The 22,526-nt window shown below is 62.1% G+C and overlaps 1 protein-coding gene across 1 annotated transcript; it reads right to left on the minus strand.

Annotated features, from left to right (window-relative positions):
* Positions 1-318: 318 nt before the first annotated feature.
* LOC308184197 (complement C4-like) lies at positions 319-21,986 on the minus strand. The gene is made up of 41 exons (XM_080571028.1): positions 21,841-21,986; positions 21,201-21,390; positions 20,440-20,626; positions 19,637-19,707; positions 19,309-19,397; positions 18,599-18,681; positions 18,393-18,489; positions 17,776-17,884; positions 17,477-17,600; positions 17,152-17,264; positions 16,641-16,811; positions 16,091-16,276; positions 15,212-15,394; positions 14,597-14,752; positions 13,764-13,890; positions 13,241-13,312; positions 12,242-12,436; positions 11,652-11,763; positions 11,503-11,573; positions 10,940-11,079; positions 10,311-10,511; positions 9,763-9,814; positions 9,578-9,667; positions 8,560-8,757; positions 7,853-7,928; positions 7,619-7,775; positions 7,072-7,188; positions 6,487-6,652; positions 6,060-6,226; positions 5,501-5,671; positions 5,104-5,163; positions 4,932-5,025; positions 4,607-4,829; positions 3,888-3,978; positions 3,439-3,513; positions 3,093-3,195; positions 2,929-3,018; positions 2,416-2,505; positions 2,007-2,090; positions 1,251-1,383; positions 319-644 (listed from the first exon to the last, which is right to left on the minus strand). The coding sequence occupies exons 1-41, from the start codon at positions 21,918-21,920 to the stop codon at positions 503-505; spliced, it is 5,136 nt and encodes a 1,711-aa protein (XP_080427154.1). The 5' UTR covers positions 21,921-21,986; the 3' UTR covers positions 319-502.
* Positions 21,987-22,526: the final 540 nt, after the last annotated feature.

Here is a 22,526-nt window from a genome sequence, read left to right on the forward strand (position 1 = left end):
AAATAGTCCCAGTGGCTCTCAGCTGCCCCCTGCTGGTACAAGTTGCTCTCTGTTGACCCACGTGTGGTTTTATTTGACCCAACACAGTTCCAGTAAACAACATCCACATCCTTTCCCTCATCCACTAAACGGGGTAATTGACCCCAGCACGGGCCCAGATTCCCTCAGTGTGCTGCCTGAAGCTCCCAGTGTCCCCCAATATGGTCCTACACTCTCCTGTGTCCCCCAACATGGTCCCCGTTTCTCCCAATTAGCCCTAGAAGTTCCTAGTTTCTCACAGTTGGCCTCAGCATGGTTCCAGTTGATCCCAGCACGGTCTCAGTTGACACTAGTTTATTTCCAGCTGACCCCAGTTGATCCAGGTAGGGTCCCAATTAAAACCAGTGCAGTCTGAGTTGTTCCCAGTGTGGTCCCAGTTGCTCCCAGTTGCCCCCAGTAAATCCCAGTTGCTCCCAGTTGGCCCCAGCATGGGTGTCCTCCAACGGCACCAAGTGTCCCCAGCTCACAGCTGGCAGCCCAGTTGGCCAAGGCGGTAGCGGAAGTCCTGCAGCTGGGCACAGCGGCTCCGCAGCCGCGTGGCCCCACAGCGGGCAGGGGATGGCACCTCTTCCACCCATGACTGGGGGCCCAGTAGGTACTGGGGGCTAGGGACAGGGACACAGGGTCAGGGACAGGAAGACAATGGGACATGGGGACATTGGGGATACACTGGTACAAGGGGCACAGAGACATTGGGGGACATTGAGACGGGGAGGGACACAGGGGCATAGGGATACAGGGACATGGAGGGGCATGGTGGTTGTGGTCACATGGGGATGTGGGGGGTCATGGGGACACTGGGACATGGGGTCAAGGGGACATGGGGTCACGGAGACAGCAGGGACACAGAGGCACGGGGACATGGGGGGACAAGAGAGCATGGGGTCATGAGGCATGGGGGCATGGAGGACACGGGGGCATGGAGACAAGGGGGACACAGAGGCATGGGGACACAGGGACATACAAGGACATGGGGGGACATGGCGTGGGCAAAGAGATATGAGAGGACATGGGGGACAGGAAGGCATGGGGACACTGAGGCATGAGGACACAGGGGACATAGGGGTACACAGCGGCGTGAGTACACGGCAGCACACAAAACTACAGGGAGACGTGGGTACGTGGGGCGGGCAAAGGGGCATATGGGGGCCATGAGGGGACACAGGGTCATAGGCCAATGGGGACACGTGGGGACTCAGACCCCTTCTCACCGTCCTTGGGGGTCCCGTGTCCCCCCGTCCAACCCCATCACCAGGTAGGTGTTGGGGGAGCGCAGGCGCAGGGTGCAGCTCTCCCTCACCAGTATCCGCCGCCGTTCCCCAGGGGCCGCCGCTGCATCCTGCCCTGCACCAGTATGCACCAGTAACTCTGCAGTGCAGCACGCAGCCCGCTCTGCCCAGGTTTTCCCAGTATGGCCCACTGTACCCTCAGGTTCTTCCAGTACGGCTGAGAGTCCTCACTGTACAGCCCAGCGCCACCCTAATATCGCCCAGTACATCCCAGTGCCCCACAGCATGGCCCAGCCACACCCAGTTACAGCCCAGGACCACCCCAGCATGGCCCAGTCTAACCCAGTACCCTCAATTATGACTCAAGATTTCTCCATGCTATGCTTGTGGACATCCAGTGCCTCCAAATATACACCAGTCTATCCCAGTTTTCCCACAGTATAGCCCAGCCCCCCACACCATGCAGCCTAGGGCCATCCCAGTTTGGCCCACTATAATCCAATACCCCCCCCAAGACTCACCTCCCAATCTCCCCCAGTCCTCCCAGTCCCCCTAGTATACCCACCCCATCCCTACCAGACTTAGTTCCCCCAGTCTCAACCCCCAGTCTCTCCCAGTTTCACCTCACATTCCTTCCCAATGCTCCCAGTCCCTCCCAGTCTCCCCAAAAAGCACCTCCTAGTTCCCCCAGGCCCACCCCCCATCCCTCCCAGTCCCTCCCAGTCTGCCCAATCTCACCCATCAGCAGAACCTCCTGGATTTCCGTCTCGAACCCCACAAAAGCCCCAACCTCATTTTGGGTCAGCACCTGAACCACCAGCGCTGGGGAAGGGGCAGACCATGAGGGTCATGGGGGTCACGGGAGTTATGGAGACCACAGGGGTTACGGGCGACAAGGAGTGTCCCCATACAGGGTGCAGCCCAACAGGGTTATGGGTGCCAGGGGTTACAGGGGTGCAGCAGAAGCTTGGGCGTCAGGGGGGGACAACTGGGGTTCAGGGTGGGAACTGGGGTTCAAGGAGAGCAGGGAAACAATTGTGGGGCTCAGGAGGAGCCGCTGGGTTTTGGGGGGTTACAGTGGAGTTCAGGGTGCAGCTGGTTAGGGGTGCAGCCCGTTTGGGGGGTGTAGGCAGTTTTGGGGGTTCACCGTAGTCAACGCGGGGGCTGTAGCAGGCGAAATCAAGGCGATCATCAGCCGTCAGCTCCTGCGACCCCTTTTGGGCCCGGGGACACCCACCTTGGGGTAATACGGCTAGGTGAAACCCTGGAGCCCCCAGCATCCACCCCCCTCATATATACCCTCATATATACCAGGGTTCCCCCAAAATCAACACGACTCCCTCACATCAACAGGACACCCCCAAACCCTAGCTCTCCTCCCCCCACACCACGATACCTGGTTGCAAGTTCTCTCCATGTCCTCCATGTCCCCGTGTTCCTCCATTTCCCATGACCCCATGTCCCCGCATTGCCCCGGTGTCTCCTGAACCCCACTGTTCCCTCCCCCCCCCGAACCCCAGCTGCCCCCTTGAACCCCACGAATATGTGTGGAGGGGGGAACCCAGCGTGGGGTTCCCCGGGACTGTGTGGTGATGAGGTCCAGGATGTGGGGAGTCCCTTTGGTGGGGGGTCCCCTGGGTCTGGGGGATGTGGGGCCCACCTTGTGCGCATTCGCAGACTTTCGGGGAGCAGAGGGTGGCCACAGTGCTGCTCCTGCGGGGGGCGCTGTAGAAGACGGTGCAGCGCCGAGCTGGGTGGGGCAGAAGGAGGAGTCTGAACAGACATGTCCCCTCCCCGGGCTCCACCCATGGAGGCCCCGCCTACCTGGCTCGTAGTAGTCATAGATGACCGCCATCGCGGGCTGCAGCTGCCCCACGGCCACATCCTGCGTTGCCCCGAAGCTGAGACACTGGCGCTGGGGGGGGACCTGGGGACATGGGGAATATGGAGAGGAAGTGGGGTATGGTGGGGACATGGGGAGACAAGGGGACAGGTAGGGACATGGGGGTCCACAGGGACATTGGGGATATACGGTGGCATAGGGGAACGTGGGGATATGGGGGGACACAGGGGACCTGTCCCTCCCCAATCCCCAATTCCCCACTGCTCCCAGTCCCTCCCAGCTCCTCCCATTGTCCCCCAGAGCCCCCCAACCCCCTGTGCCCCCCACCTCGTCCAGGTACAGCACCAGCCGGGCCCCGTCGAGCTCGTAGTGGCTTATCCAGCGATCAACCACGTCCCGCAGCTGGGGGGAAGACACTGGCACCCCAGCACCCCAACACACCCCCACCCCAACGCCCCCGCATCCCAACCCCTGAGCACTCCCACGGCCCAACATCCCCCACACCGCATGCCCAGTGACCAATCTCCCCAAACCCCAACAACCCACCCCGCCACCCTTACACCCCCAAACCTCAACACCCCCATGTCCCCAAACCCCAACACCCCCAAATCCCAACACCCCCAGGCCTCAACTATCCCCAAATCCTCACCACCCATCACCCTTACACCCCTCTACAGCACCCCCCCCCCCAACACCCCCCCCCAAAACTCCCATTCCCTGCCACCTCCCCCCACCGTGCCCCCCGCTGCCCCCAGGGGGACCCAAGTGCCCCCCACCTTGTCCAGGTCAGGCCGGTGGGGCCGGAAGCCGCTGAGCAGGGAGACTTCGACCACGGCCATTCCCGCCAGACCTGCACCTGGGACCCGCCTACAGCCAAGCCCCGCCCATCAGGGGGCGGGGCCACGAGGCAGAACAGGAAGTCCCACCCCAGTAGACCACCGAAACCCCAGTGAAACAGGAAGTCCTGCCCTCGTGCATGGGCCAAGCAGGAAGTCCCACCCACGCCACTCACAGGCCAGGACTACCAGGAAGTCCTGCCCCCAACTGGTGGGCAGAAGAGGAAGTCCTGCCCACAGAAACATGGAAATAGGAAGTCCCACCCATAACTGTGGCCAAAACGAGAAGCTCCCCATGATGGGTGTGGTGGGAAGCCCCGCCCCCCCAAACAAGGGGAAGTCCCGCCCCCGATTTCGGGCAGCCACAGGAAGTCCAGCCCTCACAGATCCTGCCAAGCAGGAAGTCCCGCCATCAATTTCCAGCAGCAACAGGAAGTCGGTCCCTTACAGACCCGGCCTAGCAGGAAGTCTTGCCCACAACTTCCTGTAGCCACAGGAAGTCCAACCCTCACAGGCCCAGCCCAGCAGGAAGTCCTGCCCCTGCATGGCCATTAGGAAGCGGAAGCCTTGGCCTGAGGGTGGAAGAGGAAGTCCCGCCCACGAACCCTGCTGACACAGGAAGTCCCCCTGCCCCATGGACAGGAAGTCCTGCCTCTCACCAGAAGCAGACCAGGAAGGCGACCTCGCGAGTTGGGTCGCGCACGTCCCGCCGCCGCCGCCGCCGGGCGTCCCACAAGGCCATGGGGCTCAGGGGGGTGGCGGCCTCTGCAAGCCCCGCCCCTCCTGCAGGCCCCACCCCTTCCGGAGGCTCCGCCCCTCCTGCAGGCTCCGCCCTCCCCTCAAGCTCCGCCTCCTCCTCATAGTCCTCGTAGTCCTCTTCGTCTGCAGGAGGCAACCACTTGAAAGGCCAAGCCTTGCAGGAAGGGGGTGGGGCCAGTGGGGGCGTGGCCTCAGTGGGCAGGGCCCGTGGGGGCAGGGCCTCACCTTGGTAGAGTATGGGGCCGGTGATGGCCACCTCCAGGCCCAGCCCCTGGCAGGTGGCGTTGGGGGGTGACATCAGGCGGAACTGGCGCAGGACCTGGGGACAGCGGTGAGGGGAGGCGGTGTTCAGGAGCGGGCCAATCACCGGAGGCGGTGTCCAGGATCAGCCACTCACCGTGAGGGTCCCCTCACCGTGTCCCTCCACCTTCACCGTCACCGGGCTGCCCAAGGGCACCTGGGGGACACGGGGGTGTGGAGGAATATGGGGTCAGAGCAAGGAACAAGGGACACCAATACCCCATGTCTAGTTGTGTCCCGCACTCCATGTCCTACCATCTTCCCCAAACCTGATCCCCATATGTCCTTCTTGTCCTCATATCTCCCCATGTCTTCCATGTCCCCATATGTCCCCCCATGTCTCCCAATGTCACCCACGTCCCCACATGTCCCCCAAACTTGTTCACCCTATGTCCCTCATGTCCTCACATCTCCCCATGTCTTCCATGTCCTCATACGTCCCCCCACATCCCCAGTGTCCCATGTCCCCCTGTATGTTCCTCCATGACACCCACCCGAAGCTCCTGCTCCAGCGGCTCCAGGCCAGGCTCCAGTGTCACTTGGGTGCCCCCAGCACCTCCTCGGATCCCCCCCGGCCAGGAGAGCCCCAGGTTGAGCCCAGATCTGGCCCCACGTCCCCATTGTAGCCACATCTGGGCCAATGCCTCCAGCGCCACCACCGTGTCCTGTGGGTCCAGGAGTCCAGGTGGGCTAGGGACCTCGGTGTCTGGGCACCATCCACCTCAAACACACCGGTGTCGCAGGGCACCCAGATGTCCAGGACACCCAAACATTTGCATCACCCCCACCCCAGAGGACCCAGTCATACAGGTGACACAGTTATCCAGGAGATCCTCTACCCCTGGGGACCCAAGTGTCACCCCCCACCCCAGGTGACCCAGGCGTTCCAGGTTTCCAGGACACTCAAGTATTTGGGTCACCCTCACCCCAGGGCACCCAAGTGTCCTGGTCACATCCAGCCCAGGGCACTCAGGTGTCCCAGGGGACCCAGACACTTGAGATACCCCCACCTCAGGGGACCCCAGTGTCCCAGTGCTCCCAGCGCCTGGGCACCTGGGTGGAATGGAAGCCACCGCCGTAGTTGCTTTGCTCGCGGAGCCACTGGGCCACCCGGCTGGCGCCGGCAACATCGCGGCTCTGCAGCAGCGCTAGGAGCCCATAGGCCGTCGCCTCCACCGTGGCAGCAGGACCCCCGGCTGGCCAGAACTGTGCCCGACCCCCTGCCAAGGGACAGTGCCCATGGGCAGGGTCATCAATGCCTTAGGACACCCAAAACCAACACCCCATGGGGAGAAGGAGCCCAGAAGCCACCAACCAATGTATAGGAGCCACCAACCCATGGGGACCCAAGCGTCCAGGTGCCACCAATCCATGGGGACCCAGGTGTCCAGGAGCCACCAACCCATGGGAAGAAAGTTGTTCTGAAGCCACGAACCTCTGGGGACTCAGGCATGGGAGTGACCCCATGCCGTGTGCTCACCGTGGGCGGTGCGGGCCAGGCGACGCAAGCGCTCCACAGCGGGTTGTGGCCCTGGGGGGCTGGTGTCCACCAGTGCCAGCGCGTAAGCCGTGATGGCCGTCCCAAAGGTCCCTAGCGTCTCCACGTGGCCCCGCAGAAAGGTGGATGCCTGGGACAGTGCCTTGTCCTGCGGCAGCAGGACATGGGATGTGAGGACACTGGGACATGGGGGGACATGGGAACATGGGGGGACATGGAAGACACTGGGGACACAAGGAGCATGGGGGGACACTGAGGGACGTGGGGACATATGGGGAACATGGAGATATGTGGGGGCATGAGGACATGGGGGACACTTGGGGGACATTGTGGCATGAGGGACATGGGGGATATGACAGGGGTGTGGGGACAGGGGATGGGGCCCAGGACTGGGACTTGGGGACATGGGAGCATGGGGACACCAGTGGGATGCAAGGACAGACAGGGGGACACCACAGGGGACACGTGAGGGATGCACAAAGATGCCCATAGGACCAGAAGGGGACACGGGGGCATTGAAGACACAGGGAGGGGACATGGGGACATGGGGAGGGGATGGGGACACACCAGAAGTGGCTGTTCGGGGCTGTCCGGCGGCAGGAGCACACGGGCGCTGTGCAGAGCCACCACCACGAAGGCAGTCAGGGACACAGTGGCCTCCGGGCCTGGGTCTCCAACACTGCCCTGGGGACACAGGGACAGCCAGGTGGGGGTGACACAGGGTCTCATGGGGGGTTGCAGTGGGACGGTGCATGGGGACATTGCATGGGGACATTGTGTGGGGATTTTTCATGGGAATTGCATAGGGACGTTGCATGGGGACACTGCATGAGGATGTTTGCATGGGGACATGGCATGGAGACATGGCATGGGGACACTCCATGAGGACATTGCATGAGGACGTTTGCATGGGGACATGGCATGGGGACACTGCATGGGGCAATGACACAGGAACCCTGCACAGCGCCTTGCACGGGCACTTTGTGCAGGTGCATTGCAAGGGAACGTGGTGCAGGACCCTCACGTGGGGACATCACATAGGAGCGTTGCCCTGGCAGGAAGACGTCACCCAGGGACGTGGCATGGGGACACGAGACAGCCAGTGGCCACCCACCTGCATCTCGCGGTGTATCACGGGCTCATGCTCCACAAAGGCGCCATCCGGTCGCTGCTGTCCCAGTAGCCACCGCAGGGACGTGCTGGGGCCATCGGCATCCACCGGCAGGTAGGGACGGGACAGGGCCATCACACGCAGCACCAGCGCCGTCAGCCTGCACCAGGACAGCCGCCACCGTGTCCCCGTGTCCCCCCCCCCAACATGTCCCCGCGTCCCTGCTTCCCCCCTCACCAGGTGCTGCTGCCCCGGTGCAGCCAGGCCCCGTAGGAGCCGTCGCTCTTGCGGAAGCTCTGCACCCGCTCGAAGCCTGTGGGGACATGGGGGACATTAGGGACATGGGAGTCACCAGGGCCACTGGTGGGGCCTTGATCCCCTGCATTGGACTTCCAACCCCCTGTAGGGCAATGCACCACCCCCCCCCCCCCCCCAGAGCATTGCGCACACTGCTGCAACCCCCCAGAGCATTGCAAACCCCATTGCATCCCCCACATAGCACTGCACACCCTGCAGGGCATTGCACAACCCTTAGAGCATTGCACACCCCATAGAACATTGCACACCCCGTTGCACACACCCTAAAGCACTGCACAGCCCTTAAAGTATTGCACACCCCATTGTACTCCCTCTACAGCATTGCACACCCCATTGTATACCCTATAGAGCATTGCACACCTCATAAGGCATCGCACCCCCCCCAAAGCATTGCACACCCCATAAGGCATTACACCCACCCTATAGCATTGCACACCTAATTGCATATCCTATATAGAATTCTGCACACCCCATAAATCATTACACCCACCCTACAGCATTGCACACCTAATTACATATCCTATAGAGCATTGCACACCCCGTAGAGCATCGCAGCCCCCCTCACAGAGCACTGCAACCCCTGCAAAGGGCACTGTACCCCCCCAGTGCTCCCATGCCCTGCTCACCCTGCTGCAGGGTGCTGAGGCCACGCTGGCGGTGCCCGGGGGGCAGCTGCGCCCATCCCTCGCTCTCATCCAGGTAGCGCAGAGCAGCAGCGGCGGGGGCCAGCACCATCAACGACTGCTCCCCGCAGCCCCGGGGGGCCCGCAGCAGTGTCCCCCCCACCCCCAGAGCCCCCTGCAGTGCCCAGCCCGGCACCCGGCCTGTGCAGGGCAGGGGACACGGTGACAGGCATGGGGACGTGCATGGGGACATGTGGTGGGCGTGGAGACATGAGTGGGGGATATACACAGGGACACAAACACGTGTATGGGGACATGCGCAGGAGATGCAGGGACAGGCATGGGGACATGCACAGGGACATGGCGACATGCACGTGGGCAAGGGGGAATGTAGGGACACAGACACCCGTGGGACATGCACAGGGGAACACACAGGGGCACGGGGACACACATGGGGGCATGGCCACACACATGAATATGGGGACACACAGGGGCAAGGACAGAGATACGATCAGGGCTGGACACCTGATGTCCCCACCACCCTACCCCCATGTCCCCCTGTCCTCACATACCTCCGTTCTCACATCTCCCTATCCCTACATTCCCCATGTCCCCTTGTCCCTCCTGTCCCCACCACCACGTACCCCTGTCCCCCCCTGTGGCCCCACCATGTTCCCAATACCCACCCCCAAGTCTCTCTCCCCCATCCCCACTGCTTGTCCCCTGTCCCCATGTCCCCACCATGTCCACCCCCACATCCCCAACAGCCATCCCTATGTCCCCACCATCCCCACATCCCCATGCCCCCACCTCCATGTCTGCATGGTCCCCATGTCCCCACCCTGTGTCCCCATCCCCATGTCCCCACTTGTCCCCATGTCCCCACCACCAGATGCCCACCACATCCCCACCACCATGTCCCCACCATGTTCCCAACACCCAACGCCATGTCCCCACCATAACTCCATCCCTGTATCCCCTTCCCCATGTCCCCAGCGCCCATCCCAATGTCCCCGCACACCGGTGACGCGGATGCTCATGCTGAAATCCCCATCGGGGACAATCTCGGCTGGGACATCCCCCGGCAGCTCCAGGGTCCTGCCCTGCTTGTCTGCAGGGACAGTGCGTCAGGGGGTCCACAACCCTGTGTGTCCCCCCCCGGTCACCTGGGTCCCCCAGGCTAGACCCTTGAGTCCTCAGACTGACTGTCGGTGTCCAGGACGTAGCTGGTCTCCTCCAGGTGCAGCTCACCCTCGGGCTACAGGAACAGGTGTCAGTAGGGACCCCGTGTCCCCAAGCACCAAAGAGACTTCAGTGTCCAGGGCCACCAGTGGCCCTATGTCCCCAAGCACCAAGGGAACCCCAGTGCCCAGGGCCACCAAGGACCTGGTGTCCCTGAGTGCAAAGGGGACCCCAATGTCCAGGACCACCAAGAACCCAGCGTCCCTGAGCCTCAAGGGACCTCAGAGCCCAAGGCCACCAAGAACCCGGTGTCTCTGAGCCCCAAGGGGACCCCAGTATCCAGGGCCACCAAGGACTTGGTGGCCCTGAGCGCCAAGGAGAGCTCCAGTGCTTAGGGCCCCAAGGGGACCCCTATGTCCCTGAGCACCAAGGAGACCCCAATGTCCAGGACCACCAAGGACCTGGTGTCCCTGAGCCCCCAGGGAACCACAGTGTCCAGGGGACACAGGAGGAGGTGCCAGTGACCAGGAAGGGATCCAGGTGACAAGAGGGGCCACACCTCCAATTCTCACCTCGACGTGGAGGATGCGGGTGACACGGTCACTCAGCCCCCAGGGCCCGCGGGCAGTGATAGTGATGGGAACATCCCCAGGGTGCAAGGCCACCAAGGTGAGGGGCACAGCAATAGCGCCCCCTGGAGGCAATTCCAGGTTCTGGGGGGCCCCGTCCAGCGCCGCGCACACGCCCTCAGCCACTGACAGCGTCACTGTCACCTGCATCACCATCACTGTCACCCACGCCGCCACCGGACGGGTAGGAGCTAAGGGTGGTTATGGGGCAGCAGGTGTCTATGGGTCAGAAGGGTACAAAAGGATGCACAGGGCACGAGGGGTATCTGTGTGTCACAGGGGTTATCTATGGGGCAGAAGGGATATCTATAGGGCATGGGGTGTCCAGGGAGCACAGAGAGATATCTATGGGACAGAGGGGGGATCTTTGGGGTATCTGTTGGAAGGAACAGGGTATCTATGGGACAGTGGGTATGTATGGGGGCAGAAGGTTATCTACAGGGCAGCAGGTTATCCAGGGTTATCCAGGGTTATCCAGGGTTATCCAGGTGCAGGGGGTACCTCTAGGGAAGAAGGAATTTCTGTGGGGCAGAGGGTGCCTACGGGGTGTCCGGGGGGTTTGGGGTGCTCACGTTGATGCTGCGGGGCAGCCTGCTGTGGATGAGGGGCTGGAGCTGTAGCTGCTCGCGGGGGCGGGTGCTGGGGGGCAGCCGCAGGGCCACGCGCACGTCCTGTGTCACCGTCACCCGCTGGGGCACAGCCACGCACAGCCCTGCAAGCACCCCGTCACCATGGGGCAGGGACACACACACGTGGACACGGGGGACACAGGGGTCATGGGGACATGGGGTCACCATGGGAACTTGGGGGCATGGAGGGACACGGGGGAGATGGAGACAGCATAGGGACATGAGGACGTGGGGGTGATATGGGGGGACATGGGAGACACGGGGACACGGAGACACCACAGAGACATGGGAACACCATGGGAGACATGGGGACACTGCCCTTCGGTGACACCATGGGGAACAAGGGATGGTGGCATGACATGGGGTGGCCATGTCACTGAGGAGTGACAGGGGCAGCAGGAAAGGGTGACATGGGGATACCACAGGGGGGTGGGGACATGGACGGGACAGGTCACCACTGGGAGAAGCCACCACATGGGGCCACCAGGGCAGGTGGTGACACTCACCCAGGCCGGGGATGATGGCAACAGCCTGAATCTCCCAGGTGGTGATGGAGTCTGGGAGCAGCACTGAGATCCTGGGGACACAGAGATGTGGGACACATGGACACAGGGACACGGGGCTGGGGGAACATCGGGTGTCCCTGCATTCTCACCGAACGGAGCCATCGACAGGAACCCTGCGCCACAGCCAGCTCTCGGGGAAGAAGCTCCGGGTTGGCACCTCCTCGTCATCCAGCAGCTGCTGCTCCAGCGCCGCCTCCAGCACTGCAGGACCCAGGGAACCCCATGTCCAGGATGTCCTCAAGCACTGCCACTCGCAGGGTCCCCGCGTCCAGGATGTCCCCACACACTGCCACCCACGGGGACCCCAAATCTGGGATGTCCACATGCACCACCACCCAAGGGATACCCATGTGCAGGATGTCCCCACGTGCCACCACCCGTGGGGACCCCGTGTATGGGTTTTCCCCATGAAGCACCTCCCATGGGGGACCCCCTGTCCAGGATGTCCCCATGCACTGCCACCCATCCATGGAGACCTCACATCTGAGATGTCCCCAGCTCCCATGAGGTACCCATGTCCAGGATATCCCCACGCTGCACCACCCACAGGGACACCAAATCTGGGATGTCCCCATGCACCATCACCCACGGGGACGCCAAATCTGGGAAGTCCCCATGCATCGCCACCCACAGGGACCCCAAATCTGGGATGTCCCCATGTACCGCCACCCGTGCTCACCTCGTGCCAACCCCCCGGGTCGTCCCCGCCGGCGCAAGTCACGGGCCAGGGCGCAGCAGTGCAGGAAGGCATCACGACAGCCCCCGGCTGTTGTCACCCGCTGTCCCCGCTGGTCACACGTCGCCCGCAGTGGCAGCGCTGTCGCTCCATCCCGGCAGCAGCGCCATGTCGCTGGGTCACCCCGCCACTGCCCCGCTGAGGGAACGTGGGGACACACCCGGTTGGTGCAGGGGACACACACACAAGGGGACATGGGGACAGGTCAGGGTGACACCACAGGGGCACATGGGGATGGGGGTCACAACCTTCAGCACACATGGGAACATGGGCAATGCCACATGTAGTGGGGACATGTGGGGACATCTGTGACACCTTGGAGCCATGGGGATGCATGAGGACATGTGGGTAACACCATGAACATGACTGAGGGAGACACACGGGGATGCAGGTGACATCACAGGGATGTGTGGGGATGTGGGTGACACCACGGGGGCACACATGGGGACACAGGTGACGCCACATGCCCAGCTCAGAGAAACATTTGGGGACACAGGCGATGCCACTCACATAGGTCAGGGACATGTGGGGACATCTGTAAAACCATGGGAACATGTGGGGACACTTGGGTGACATCATGGGAATGCACGGGGATGTGGGTGACACCATGGGGACACCAAGGACACGGGTGACACCATGCATCTCAGGGATGTATATGGGGACAGGGGTGATGTCACAGGGATACACACAGACATGGTGATACCACGGGGACACATGGGGACAGAGGTGACACCACGGCCATAGCATGCGGGGACAAGGATGGGGATGGGGACAAGGGTCACTTGTGGCCCATGGCAGGAGGATATGTGGGGACCTGGGAACAGGGATGGGGACAAGACCACTGCTGAAAGCCACCACTGAGGGGGACAGGGCAAGGGGCTGGGACTGGAGGGCAGCAGGAGGATGCAGTGACACAAGGACAAGGTGACGTTGAGCACTCACCCTTCTCCTCCAGCAGCTGCAGCAGCTCCAGCGAGCGCCGCTGGCGGGGAGGGGACGAGGGACAGCCGGGACCTAGGGAGGGGGACATCCAATGCCACCATATCCTCATGCCCCCCAGGTCCCCATGACCCCTTACGTCCCCATGTCTCCCATATCCCCATGTCCCAATGTCACCACATCCCCCCCATAGCCGTGTCCCCCATGTCCTCATGTCACAATGTCCCCATGTCCTCCCGTATCCCCATGTCCCTCCCCATTCCATGCCCCTATAACCCCATGTCCCCCATGATGCCTTTGTCCCAATGTCCCCATATCCACCCCATACCCCCATGTCCCCTATATCCTCATGTCCCCACCATGTCCCATGTCCCCCAATGTCCCCCATATCCTCCCATGTCCCTCACGTCCCCCACATTGTCCCATGTCCTCTGTGCCCCCCATGCCCCCCAAGCCTGCCCATGTCTCATGTCTCCCTATGTCCCCCGCACTCTCCCATGTCCCCCATGTCCTCGTCCCTACTCACCTGGCCCCAGGGGAGGGGTGGCTCCCCCCATCCCCAGCACAAGTCCCGCAGCCCTGAAGATCCCAGCAACATTGGGGCCCCCCCCAGGGTTGCACCCCAAATCGCTGCTGCCCAAAACTGCCTTCACCTGGAAGGCATGGGGGGGAGTCACCCCATGTCCCCAACGTGTCCCCAGCGTATCCCCAGGGCCCCATTTCCACAAGGCATCACCAAGGCGTTGCAGGGATTTGGGGAATATGGGGGGTCCATGGGATTTAGGGGGGACCGAGGGGTTTTGAGGGTCCCTGGGACTTGGGGTTCTGGGTTTTGGGGTACAGGGGGATTTGGGGCATCACCATCAGGTTTGAGGGTGTGGTAGGCTTTGGTGTCACTGAGGGTTTGGGGTGCCAGGTTTGGGGATTTTAGGGAGCTGGGTTTGGGGTTCCCAGGATTTAGGGATTTGGAAGTCCTGGGTTTTGGGGGTTTAGGGGCGTGAGGTTTTGGGGTATTGGATTTCAAGGTGCATGGTTTGGGGGGTTTGGGGGAGGTCTGGGTTTGGTGTCCTCACAGCTTTGGGGTTTTTGGGGTGCTGTTTTTTTGGCAGGTGCTGGGTTTTGGGGACCCTGGGTTGGGGGGGGCTGTTTTTTTAAGTTTTGGGGTGCTGGGATTCAGGCTTTAGGACAGCGAGTTTTGGGGTCCCCAGGGCTGGGGGGCTGTGAGGTTTGGGGGTGTCAGGTTTAGGGATGAGGGTATGGGGGGTTTGGGTTCACCAGGACTTGGGGTTTTGGGGTGCTGGCTTTTCAGGGGGGGTCCCCAGGTTTTGGGGGTGCAAGGTTTGGGGTTTGGGGTGTCACCTTGGCAGGGCCAAGGCGGTGCCGCGGCTCCAGCGCCAGCACGGCCGTGTCGATTGCCCCCAGGGCCACGGTGGTTGGGGTCCCCGTGGTCACTGTCACCGTCAGGGAGGCCTGGGGACGCAGGTCGGGCCCTGGCGGGGGCACCACTACCCGCACCTGCCACAGCCCTGCCGCTCCAGTGTGCACCAGTATGGGCATCGGCAGCTCCCAGTGCTCCCAGTGCACCCAGCTGTTCCCAGTACCCCCAGTGCTCCCACTGCCCCAGCAGCTCCTGGTCCCCCTGTTGCCCTCCCTGTGCTCCCAGTATGCCCCAGTACCCCCAACAGCTCCTAGTTCCCCCCCACCAGTATTTCCCAATGCCCCCAGCAGCACCCAGTCCCTCCCCCCAGTACATCCCAGTGCTCCCAGCATCTCCCAGTCCCCCCCCAGTATGTCCCAGTACCCCCAACAGTTCCCCCCCACCAGTATTTCCCAGTGCCCCCTGCAGCTCCCAGCCCCCCCCCAGTATGTCCCAGTACCCCCAACAGCTCCTAGTTCCCCCCACCAGTGTTTCTCTGTGCCCCCAGCAGCTCCCAGTCCCCCCCCCCCAATATGTCCCAGTGCCCCCAGTAGCACCTGGCCGCCGCAGGAATCCCCCACAGGTGCCCCCCAGCTGGCCGCCACCAGCTGCCCCCCGGCCTGGAAGAAGGCGACGATGCGGAGCCGCGGGGCCATGGCAGGTGTCACCGGCAGCGTCACCTCCGTCACCGTCCCCCGCTGCACCGCCTGGGCTGCCACCAGCCGCCCCCGTGCCACTGCCTGCGTGGGGACATGGGGACAGGGGGACAAGGGACAGGGGGTGGTAAGCAGGGAGCCCGTGGGGCGTAATGCAAGGGGCAACACGTGGCATGCAGCATATGGCATGCAAGTGTGTACATGCAGCATGCAGTGCGTGATATGCATGTTCAGGACGATGTGTGTTAAACATGCGCTCACAATACACTACAAAACATGCATGTGCAACAGTGCATGCAACCTGCAACACGCAACACAGATGCATGCTTGACAGCATGCGCACACAACATGCAATGCACAGCATGCACATGCAGCGTGCACGTGGGACATGCAACATGCATGCAACACCATGTGCAACACGCAACACGCAACCCACAACATGCACTCATGGCAACATGCACGTATAACATGCAATGCACACCATGCACATATGACAACATGCACACATAGCATGCAATGCATGCCATGCACACGGGATCTGCACACGGGACGTGCACCATGCGTGTGACACAGTGCGCATCGTGCACCATGCAATCCAACACATGACATGCATGCATGACACACATGCATGCACCCTGCAACACGCACATGCAGCACATGCCATGCACCCACACACACTCATGGCCCCGGGGGCTTGCAGAGGTCCCTGGTGGGGGCCCCAGGGGGTCCCCATTGAGGGAGCGGGTGGATGCCAAGGGGTCCCGTGGGCGTGGAGCTCACCAGCACGTGGAAGAGGCGGGGGGCCGGAGGGGGGCCCAGGTCACGCAGTTGCAGCCTCAGCACCTCCCCAGGTTGCAGGGGTCCCCCCGGGCCCCCCAGCAGCAGGAAGCGCCCCGAAACCGCTTCCACTGGGGCCACCGTCATCTGCGCCCGGGCCGGGGGGCCATCTGCCTGCCCCGCTTCAACCTGGGGGGGACCCAGAGCACTCATGGCAGCCGGGTCCCCTTCCTTCTCCTGTAGTCCCCCACAGCACCCCATGCTCCCCGTGTCCCCCCGTGTCCCTGTGGCCTCTGTGTCCCCCTGTCCCCAATGTCCCCTATGTCCCCTTATCCCTATATTCTCATGTCCCCATGTCCCTATGTCCCCCCATGCCCTCATACGTCCATGCTCCTATGTCCCCATACCCCTATGTACCTTTGTCCCTATATCCCCATATCGCCTCATCCAAATGTCCCCCATGTCCCCATATTCCCATGTACCAATGTCCCCCCATTTCCCCATGTTTCCCCATATCCCCATGTCCACATATGTCCCCCATGTCCCCACTCACACTGAGGTCGAGGGCCGTGGCTCCGCTGGGGACGTTGATGGGGATGACGATGGCACCGGTGGTGTCAGCCCGAAACTCGATGGGGGGTGGGGGGGTGGCCCCTGTCACCCCCACTGTCACCCGCACCCCGATGCCAGGGGCCGGCTCTCCCCCGGCCTGCAGCACCCGGCCCTGTGGGGAGCAGTGTTCAAAAACAAGGATGTGCACAAAGCTTTGCACAAGTGTGCACAACTGTGCACCCCTTGCATGAGCATTCCCCAGGCATGCACGCCCACCTCCCTGCACGGCCTTGCACAAGCATGCTCAAGCATGCACCACCACACAGAAGGGCTTGCATGGCCATGCACAACCCTGCACAAGGATGTACCACCGATGCACAGGGGCTTGCAGAGCTGTGCACAAGCACACACCACCTCCCACAAGCATGCACGAGTGTGCACCACCACACACAAGGGCTCACACGGCTTCGCGCAAGCATGCACGAGGGCTCGCACGTTTCCCACGAGCTCACCAGGAGGGTGAAGGGAGCCCCCGGCACGAAGAACCGGGGCGTCTCAGCCAGGTCCAGGGCCCAGGGCGAGGCCACCAGGGCCACCATCGCCTCCTGCTCCACCAGCTCCCCGCCTGCACCCGGTGTCGCAGGGGTCAGCCTGGGGTGGACTCGAACCCGCGGCCCCGCAGGGACACGGCCCCTTGAGGCCCATCTCAGCCACGCCCCCACCGCCCTGGCCGCACCCCCATCATCTTGGCCACACCCCCGCAGTTTCCTAGCCACAACCCCCCACCCGCGCCAGGCCCCGCCTCCTCCCTAGCCCCACCCCTAGCTCCGCCCCTACCTTGCGCCTCCACCACGGCGACCGCCAGGCGCAAACGCGCCCCCTGCAGGTCGGGCAGCGCCACGCCAAGGGCACGGGCCACGGCCAGCAGGGACACGTCCAGGGAGGCGTGGCCTTCGGTCACCTAGCAACGGTGGGCGGGGCCAGAAACGGTGGGCGGGGCCAGAAACGGTGGGCGGGGCCAGAGAATGAATGGGGAATTGAGGCACGCCCGCGTTTAGGGGGTCCCAAGGATGGGAGGGGTGGGGGGATTTGGGGTCTTCCCCCCGGGGTTTTGGGGGTCCCGGGGTGATGCTCACCCGGCACTGCTGCTCCAGTCCCCGCAGGAATTGTCCCCCCTGGCCCCCGGCGTTGAGGAGCCCCACGCGCAGCTGCGCGTGGCCCCCTACGGGTGCCCCGTCGGGGAACCTGGGGGTCCCCAAAGATCAATAGGGTTGGGGGGGACCGCAAAGGTCATCCAGGGTCAGGGTTCGGTTGGGGTTAGGGGAGGCCCAGAAGGGCAGGGGAGGCAGCTGGGGGGGGATCAGGGGGGATGTGGGGTCCCCTGGAGAGTTTGGGGGGGCTGAGAAGGCCCAAAAGGGGTCCTGGGGTGGGTGGTTCATGGGAGGGGGTTGGGGTCCTGGGAGGGGTGAGAGAGATGGGGAGGGCTGGAGTGGGTCCAGAAGGGCTTTGGAGGGGTCCTGGAGGAGCTTTGAGGGGTCGTGGGGGCTGTTGGGAGTCACAGAGGGGATTTGGGGGGCCCCGGGTGGTGATTGGGGGATACCATGAGGATGGGGGTCCTAGGGGGTTGTGGATCTGGGGGCTGGGGGGGAGCTGGGAGGATGTAAGGAGGATTTCGGGCATCCCAGGCAGACCGGGAGGCCCCTGGGGATCTTTAAGGGGGATTTGGGGGGTTCCGGGGGGTTTGGATTCATACTGGACGTGGAGGTGGACGCGCAGCGGGGCCGGCTCAGGCTTGTTCAGCACCACAAAGCGTGGTTCGGGGCGGATCCGCACCTCGAAGCCGGGCAGGGCTGGGGGAGGCAGTGGGGTTTTTGGGGGGATGCAGACATTAGGGGAACCCCTTACCCAGCACTGGTCCCCAGCCAGGGGTCCATTCCCTCCCCCTGGACCCCCACTCACCGTATTTGCGCACCTCGAAGGCAGCTGAGCCGTTGGTGTCCGGGCTGGCCGCCAGCTGGGCCCGCACGTGCCACGTCCCCGGCCTGGGGGACACGGGGGCACCTGTAGCCCCTACGGTCCCTTATAGCCCCCCCATAGCCCCCTATAGCTCCTTTAGCCCCCTATAGCCCTTATGGTCCCCAATAGACCCCATAGCCCCCTATAACCTCTATGGTTCCCAATGGCCCCCATATCACGCCTATAGTCTCCAATAGCGCCTTATGGCCCCTATGGCCTCAGTGGTCCCCAGTAAGCCCTTTATGGCCCCTATAGTACCCCCAATAACCCCATAGTTCCCACACCCCTCCAGCTCACCTGCGGCCCCCAGCCCTCTTTATCTCTGCCTGTAGCCCCCCGTATTCCCCTCTAACCCCTATGGCTCCTAGTTCCCTACAGCCTCCATAACCCCCAGCCACCTATAGCCCTTCTATAGACCCCATAGCCCCCAACCCCTTGTAGCCCCATGACACCCCACTGTGCACAACTAAGCCTCACCAGTACCCCAAAAATACAGCCCCAATAACACTCCACAAACCTCTACAGCCCTCCTCAGCCCCCTGTAGCCCCACTGCTCTATATCCTCCCATACCACCCCACAGCCCACTACCACCCCACGTCCCCCTACTGCCCCATAGCCCCCCCAGCCCAATAGTCCCCCCCACCCTACTTACAGGGCAATGTCAGGCAGCACCAGCTGGTCGCTCAACACGGTGTCCAGGGGCACCCGCTGTCCCTCCCGCACCCGCGCCCCCAGAGGGTTCTGGGGAGCACAGAGAGAATATAGGGCCCAAACTCAGCCCCAAAACCCCAGCCCTCTAGGGTCACCCGAATCCTCTAGGACTGTCCCACAGCCCCAGCCTTATAGGGCCATCCCAGCCTCATAGGGTTGCTCCATAACCATAACCCATATAGGGCTACCCTAGCACAACAGCCCCAGCTCTATAGGCTGTCCCAGCCCCATAGGGCCACCCCACAGCGACAGTCCCATAGGGCCCATACCGTGATGGTGACCAGGATGGGTTCGGGGTTTGGCTGCAGGTCAGGGTCCATGGAGAAGACACGGAAGCGCACTGGGGACATAGGGACATATGGGAACTTGCAGGGTTTATGGGGTTGCAGGGAGCTCCATGGGCTGCAGGGTAATATATAGGGGTGCAGGAAGATCTATAGGGGTGCGGAATAATATGTAGGGACACGTGGAGGTATAACAGGTACAGGGGGTTGTAGAAGAATATAGGAATATAGAATATAGGAAGCTCATGGAAGGGTATGTGGTGCAAGAAAGGATATACAGACATGCAAAGAACTGTATGGGGGATGAATGAGGGCATCTGGGGATATTTGGGTGGATTGGGGGTGTTTGGGATGGAAGTGTGAGGATTTGGGATGAATTGGAAGGGTTGGGAGGTTTTGAGCTGATTTGGATGGATTGGGAAGATTAGGGGTGGATTTGGGGGATAATGGTTGATTTAAGGGGAAATTGGGTGGATTTGGGATAGATTTGGGGGGTTGGGAGTATTCTGAACATATTTGGGGGATTTGGAAATGATTCGGGGGGAATTTGGTGGCTTTGGGTGCATGGGGGACATTTGGGATGGATTGGAGGATTTGGAGAGGATTTGGGAGGGATTTGGGTAATTGGGTGGATTTGGGCCAGTTGGGGTGGATTGGAGTGGATCTGGGGGATTGAGGGTGGAATTCGGGATGGATTGGGGATGGATTTAGGGGGTTGGGGCATTCAGGGTGAATTGGGGGGGGGGATGTGGGTAGATCTGGGATGGATCTGGTGGGCAGGGGCTCACCTGTCTGGCGGGGGGCGTAGAGGGGTTTGTCAGTCTGGATGATCAGGTGGCCCCTGGACCCCCCCATGGCCACCCGCACCAGCCGGGTGCCGGGGGGAGGCAGCTGGGCACTCTGGGCCTCCAGGAGCAGCACCCGGCCCCCAGCCCCCCGCAGCACCCCACAGCGCTCGGCCTGCACTGGGGTGACCTGCAGAGGACATGGGGACACTGGGGAGACATGGAGGGATGCAGGGAAGATGGGGACAGGGGGAAAATGGGGACATGGCAGGGGGGATATGGAGGGATATGGGGGGACATGAAAGATAGGGAGGGACATTGGGGACACAGGAGACATAGGGGAGCATGGGGGGGACATGGGGACATAGAGGGAAATGGAGACATGGGGGGAATTGGGACATCAGGGGGAACATGGAGGACATGGTTGGACACAGGGGGACATAGGGGGCCACTGAGGGACATGGCAGAAACATGGGGAATGGGGAGGGACATGGGGGACACAGGAGACATTGGGGGGCAGGGGGGACACTGCAGGCATGGGGGCTCCAGGGAAGAGGTGTAGGGTGACATGGGAAGGGGAGACCCAAAGGATGTAGGGGCACGTGTCCTTGTGTCCCCACAGCCCACAGGGACATTTTTGTGTCCCTGTGTGCTGTGAGGGTGTCCTCAATCCCGCTACCCCGTAGCAATGTCCCAGAGTCCTTGTGCTCCACAAGGATGTCCCCTAGTGCCCCCATGCCCCCAGTGCCCCCATGTCCCTGTACCTCAATGTGCAGGAGCTGGTTGAAGTCATTGTGGGATGCAAGGGAGAAGGGGGTCGGGGGTGCACAGGGCCCTGCCCCACGGCTGCCTTCAGGCCACGCTGTCACTGTCCCGGTCACCGGCCCCACAGCTGCCACCAGCAGCCCCAGGGGTGCCCCAAGAGCCGCACGCCGAGGGGCCACCAGCACAAGCCTGGGGGAGGCATTGCCTGACCCATGGCTGCCACCAGCCCCAGAGTTGCTTCTTAGCCTCCCCTGTTCCTCAGGTAGGTGTCCCACTGTCCCTCACAGACCCCATAAGCACCCTGATGCCACAGTCCCCATAGAGGTCCATAACCCCTCCCAGATCCCATTGGAACCCCATACAGCCCCAGACCTGTAACCCCCCCCCTCCCCCCCCCCCAGCCACACAGGTGCACAGTAATCCCCCACCATTCCCACAGGGCTCCATAGCACCCGAACCCCATAACTGCCCCATAGTTGCTCCCAGTCCCACAGCCTCCCCAGCCCCACAGCTGCCCTGTAGTCTCTCACAGACCTTGTAGGGCCTTCATAGTCCCCACCAGCCCCGCAGATGCCCCACAGTCACCCCCAACCCCATAGCCCACCCTCCCAGTCCCATAGGTGCCTCATAGCCCCATACTCAGGGTCCTGGGCATTGCCCTCCATCAGTGGCAGGAAGGAGAGGAGGAGGAGGAGGCCAAAGGCCCAGCAAGACCCCATGGCACTGATGTTGTGAGGCTGCCAGGGCCAGGGACACAAAGACACTGGAGTGAGGGTCAATCATTAACTGGGGGGGGGTGGATGTCTAGGTTCACCCACAGGCCCCAAGGGCATCGACCCTGATCAAGGATCCACGTGGATGAGGGGAAACAGAAGGGGAGGGTGCTGTGGGGAAATGGGATATGAGTGTCTACGGGGCAGTGGGGGGGGGGGGGGGGGGCTACGGGGCTGTGGAGGGTATGGGACCCTAGAAGGCAGGGGGAAAATGAGGAATCTATGGGCAGGGGGGGAAATGGGTGTCCCATGGATTCTGTGAGGTGCAATGGGGAGAAGCTCAGGTTCTAGACCATCTAAAGAAACTAAAGGTGCACAAGGCCGTGGGACCTGATGAGATACATTTATGAGTCTTGAAGAAACTGTTGAATATATCTGCTCAGCCACTGCCCACTATAATCGAGAAGCTGTGGCAGCCCAATGAAATTTCCACTGACTGGAAGAGGGGAAACATAACACCCATTTTTAAAAAGGAAAAAAAAAAAAAAAAGAAGACCCAGGGAACTACAAGCCAGTCAGTCTCACCTTTGTGCCCAGCCAAATAGCGGAGCA

This window comes from Anser brachyrhynchus (genome assembly GCF_964034855.1).
Source record: "Anser brachyrhynchus genome assembly, chromosome: 30".
Lineage (NCBI taxonomy): Eukaryota > Metazoa > Chordata > Aves > Anseriformes > Anatidae > Anser > Anser brachyrhynchus.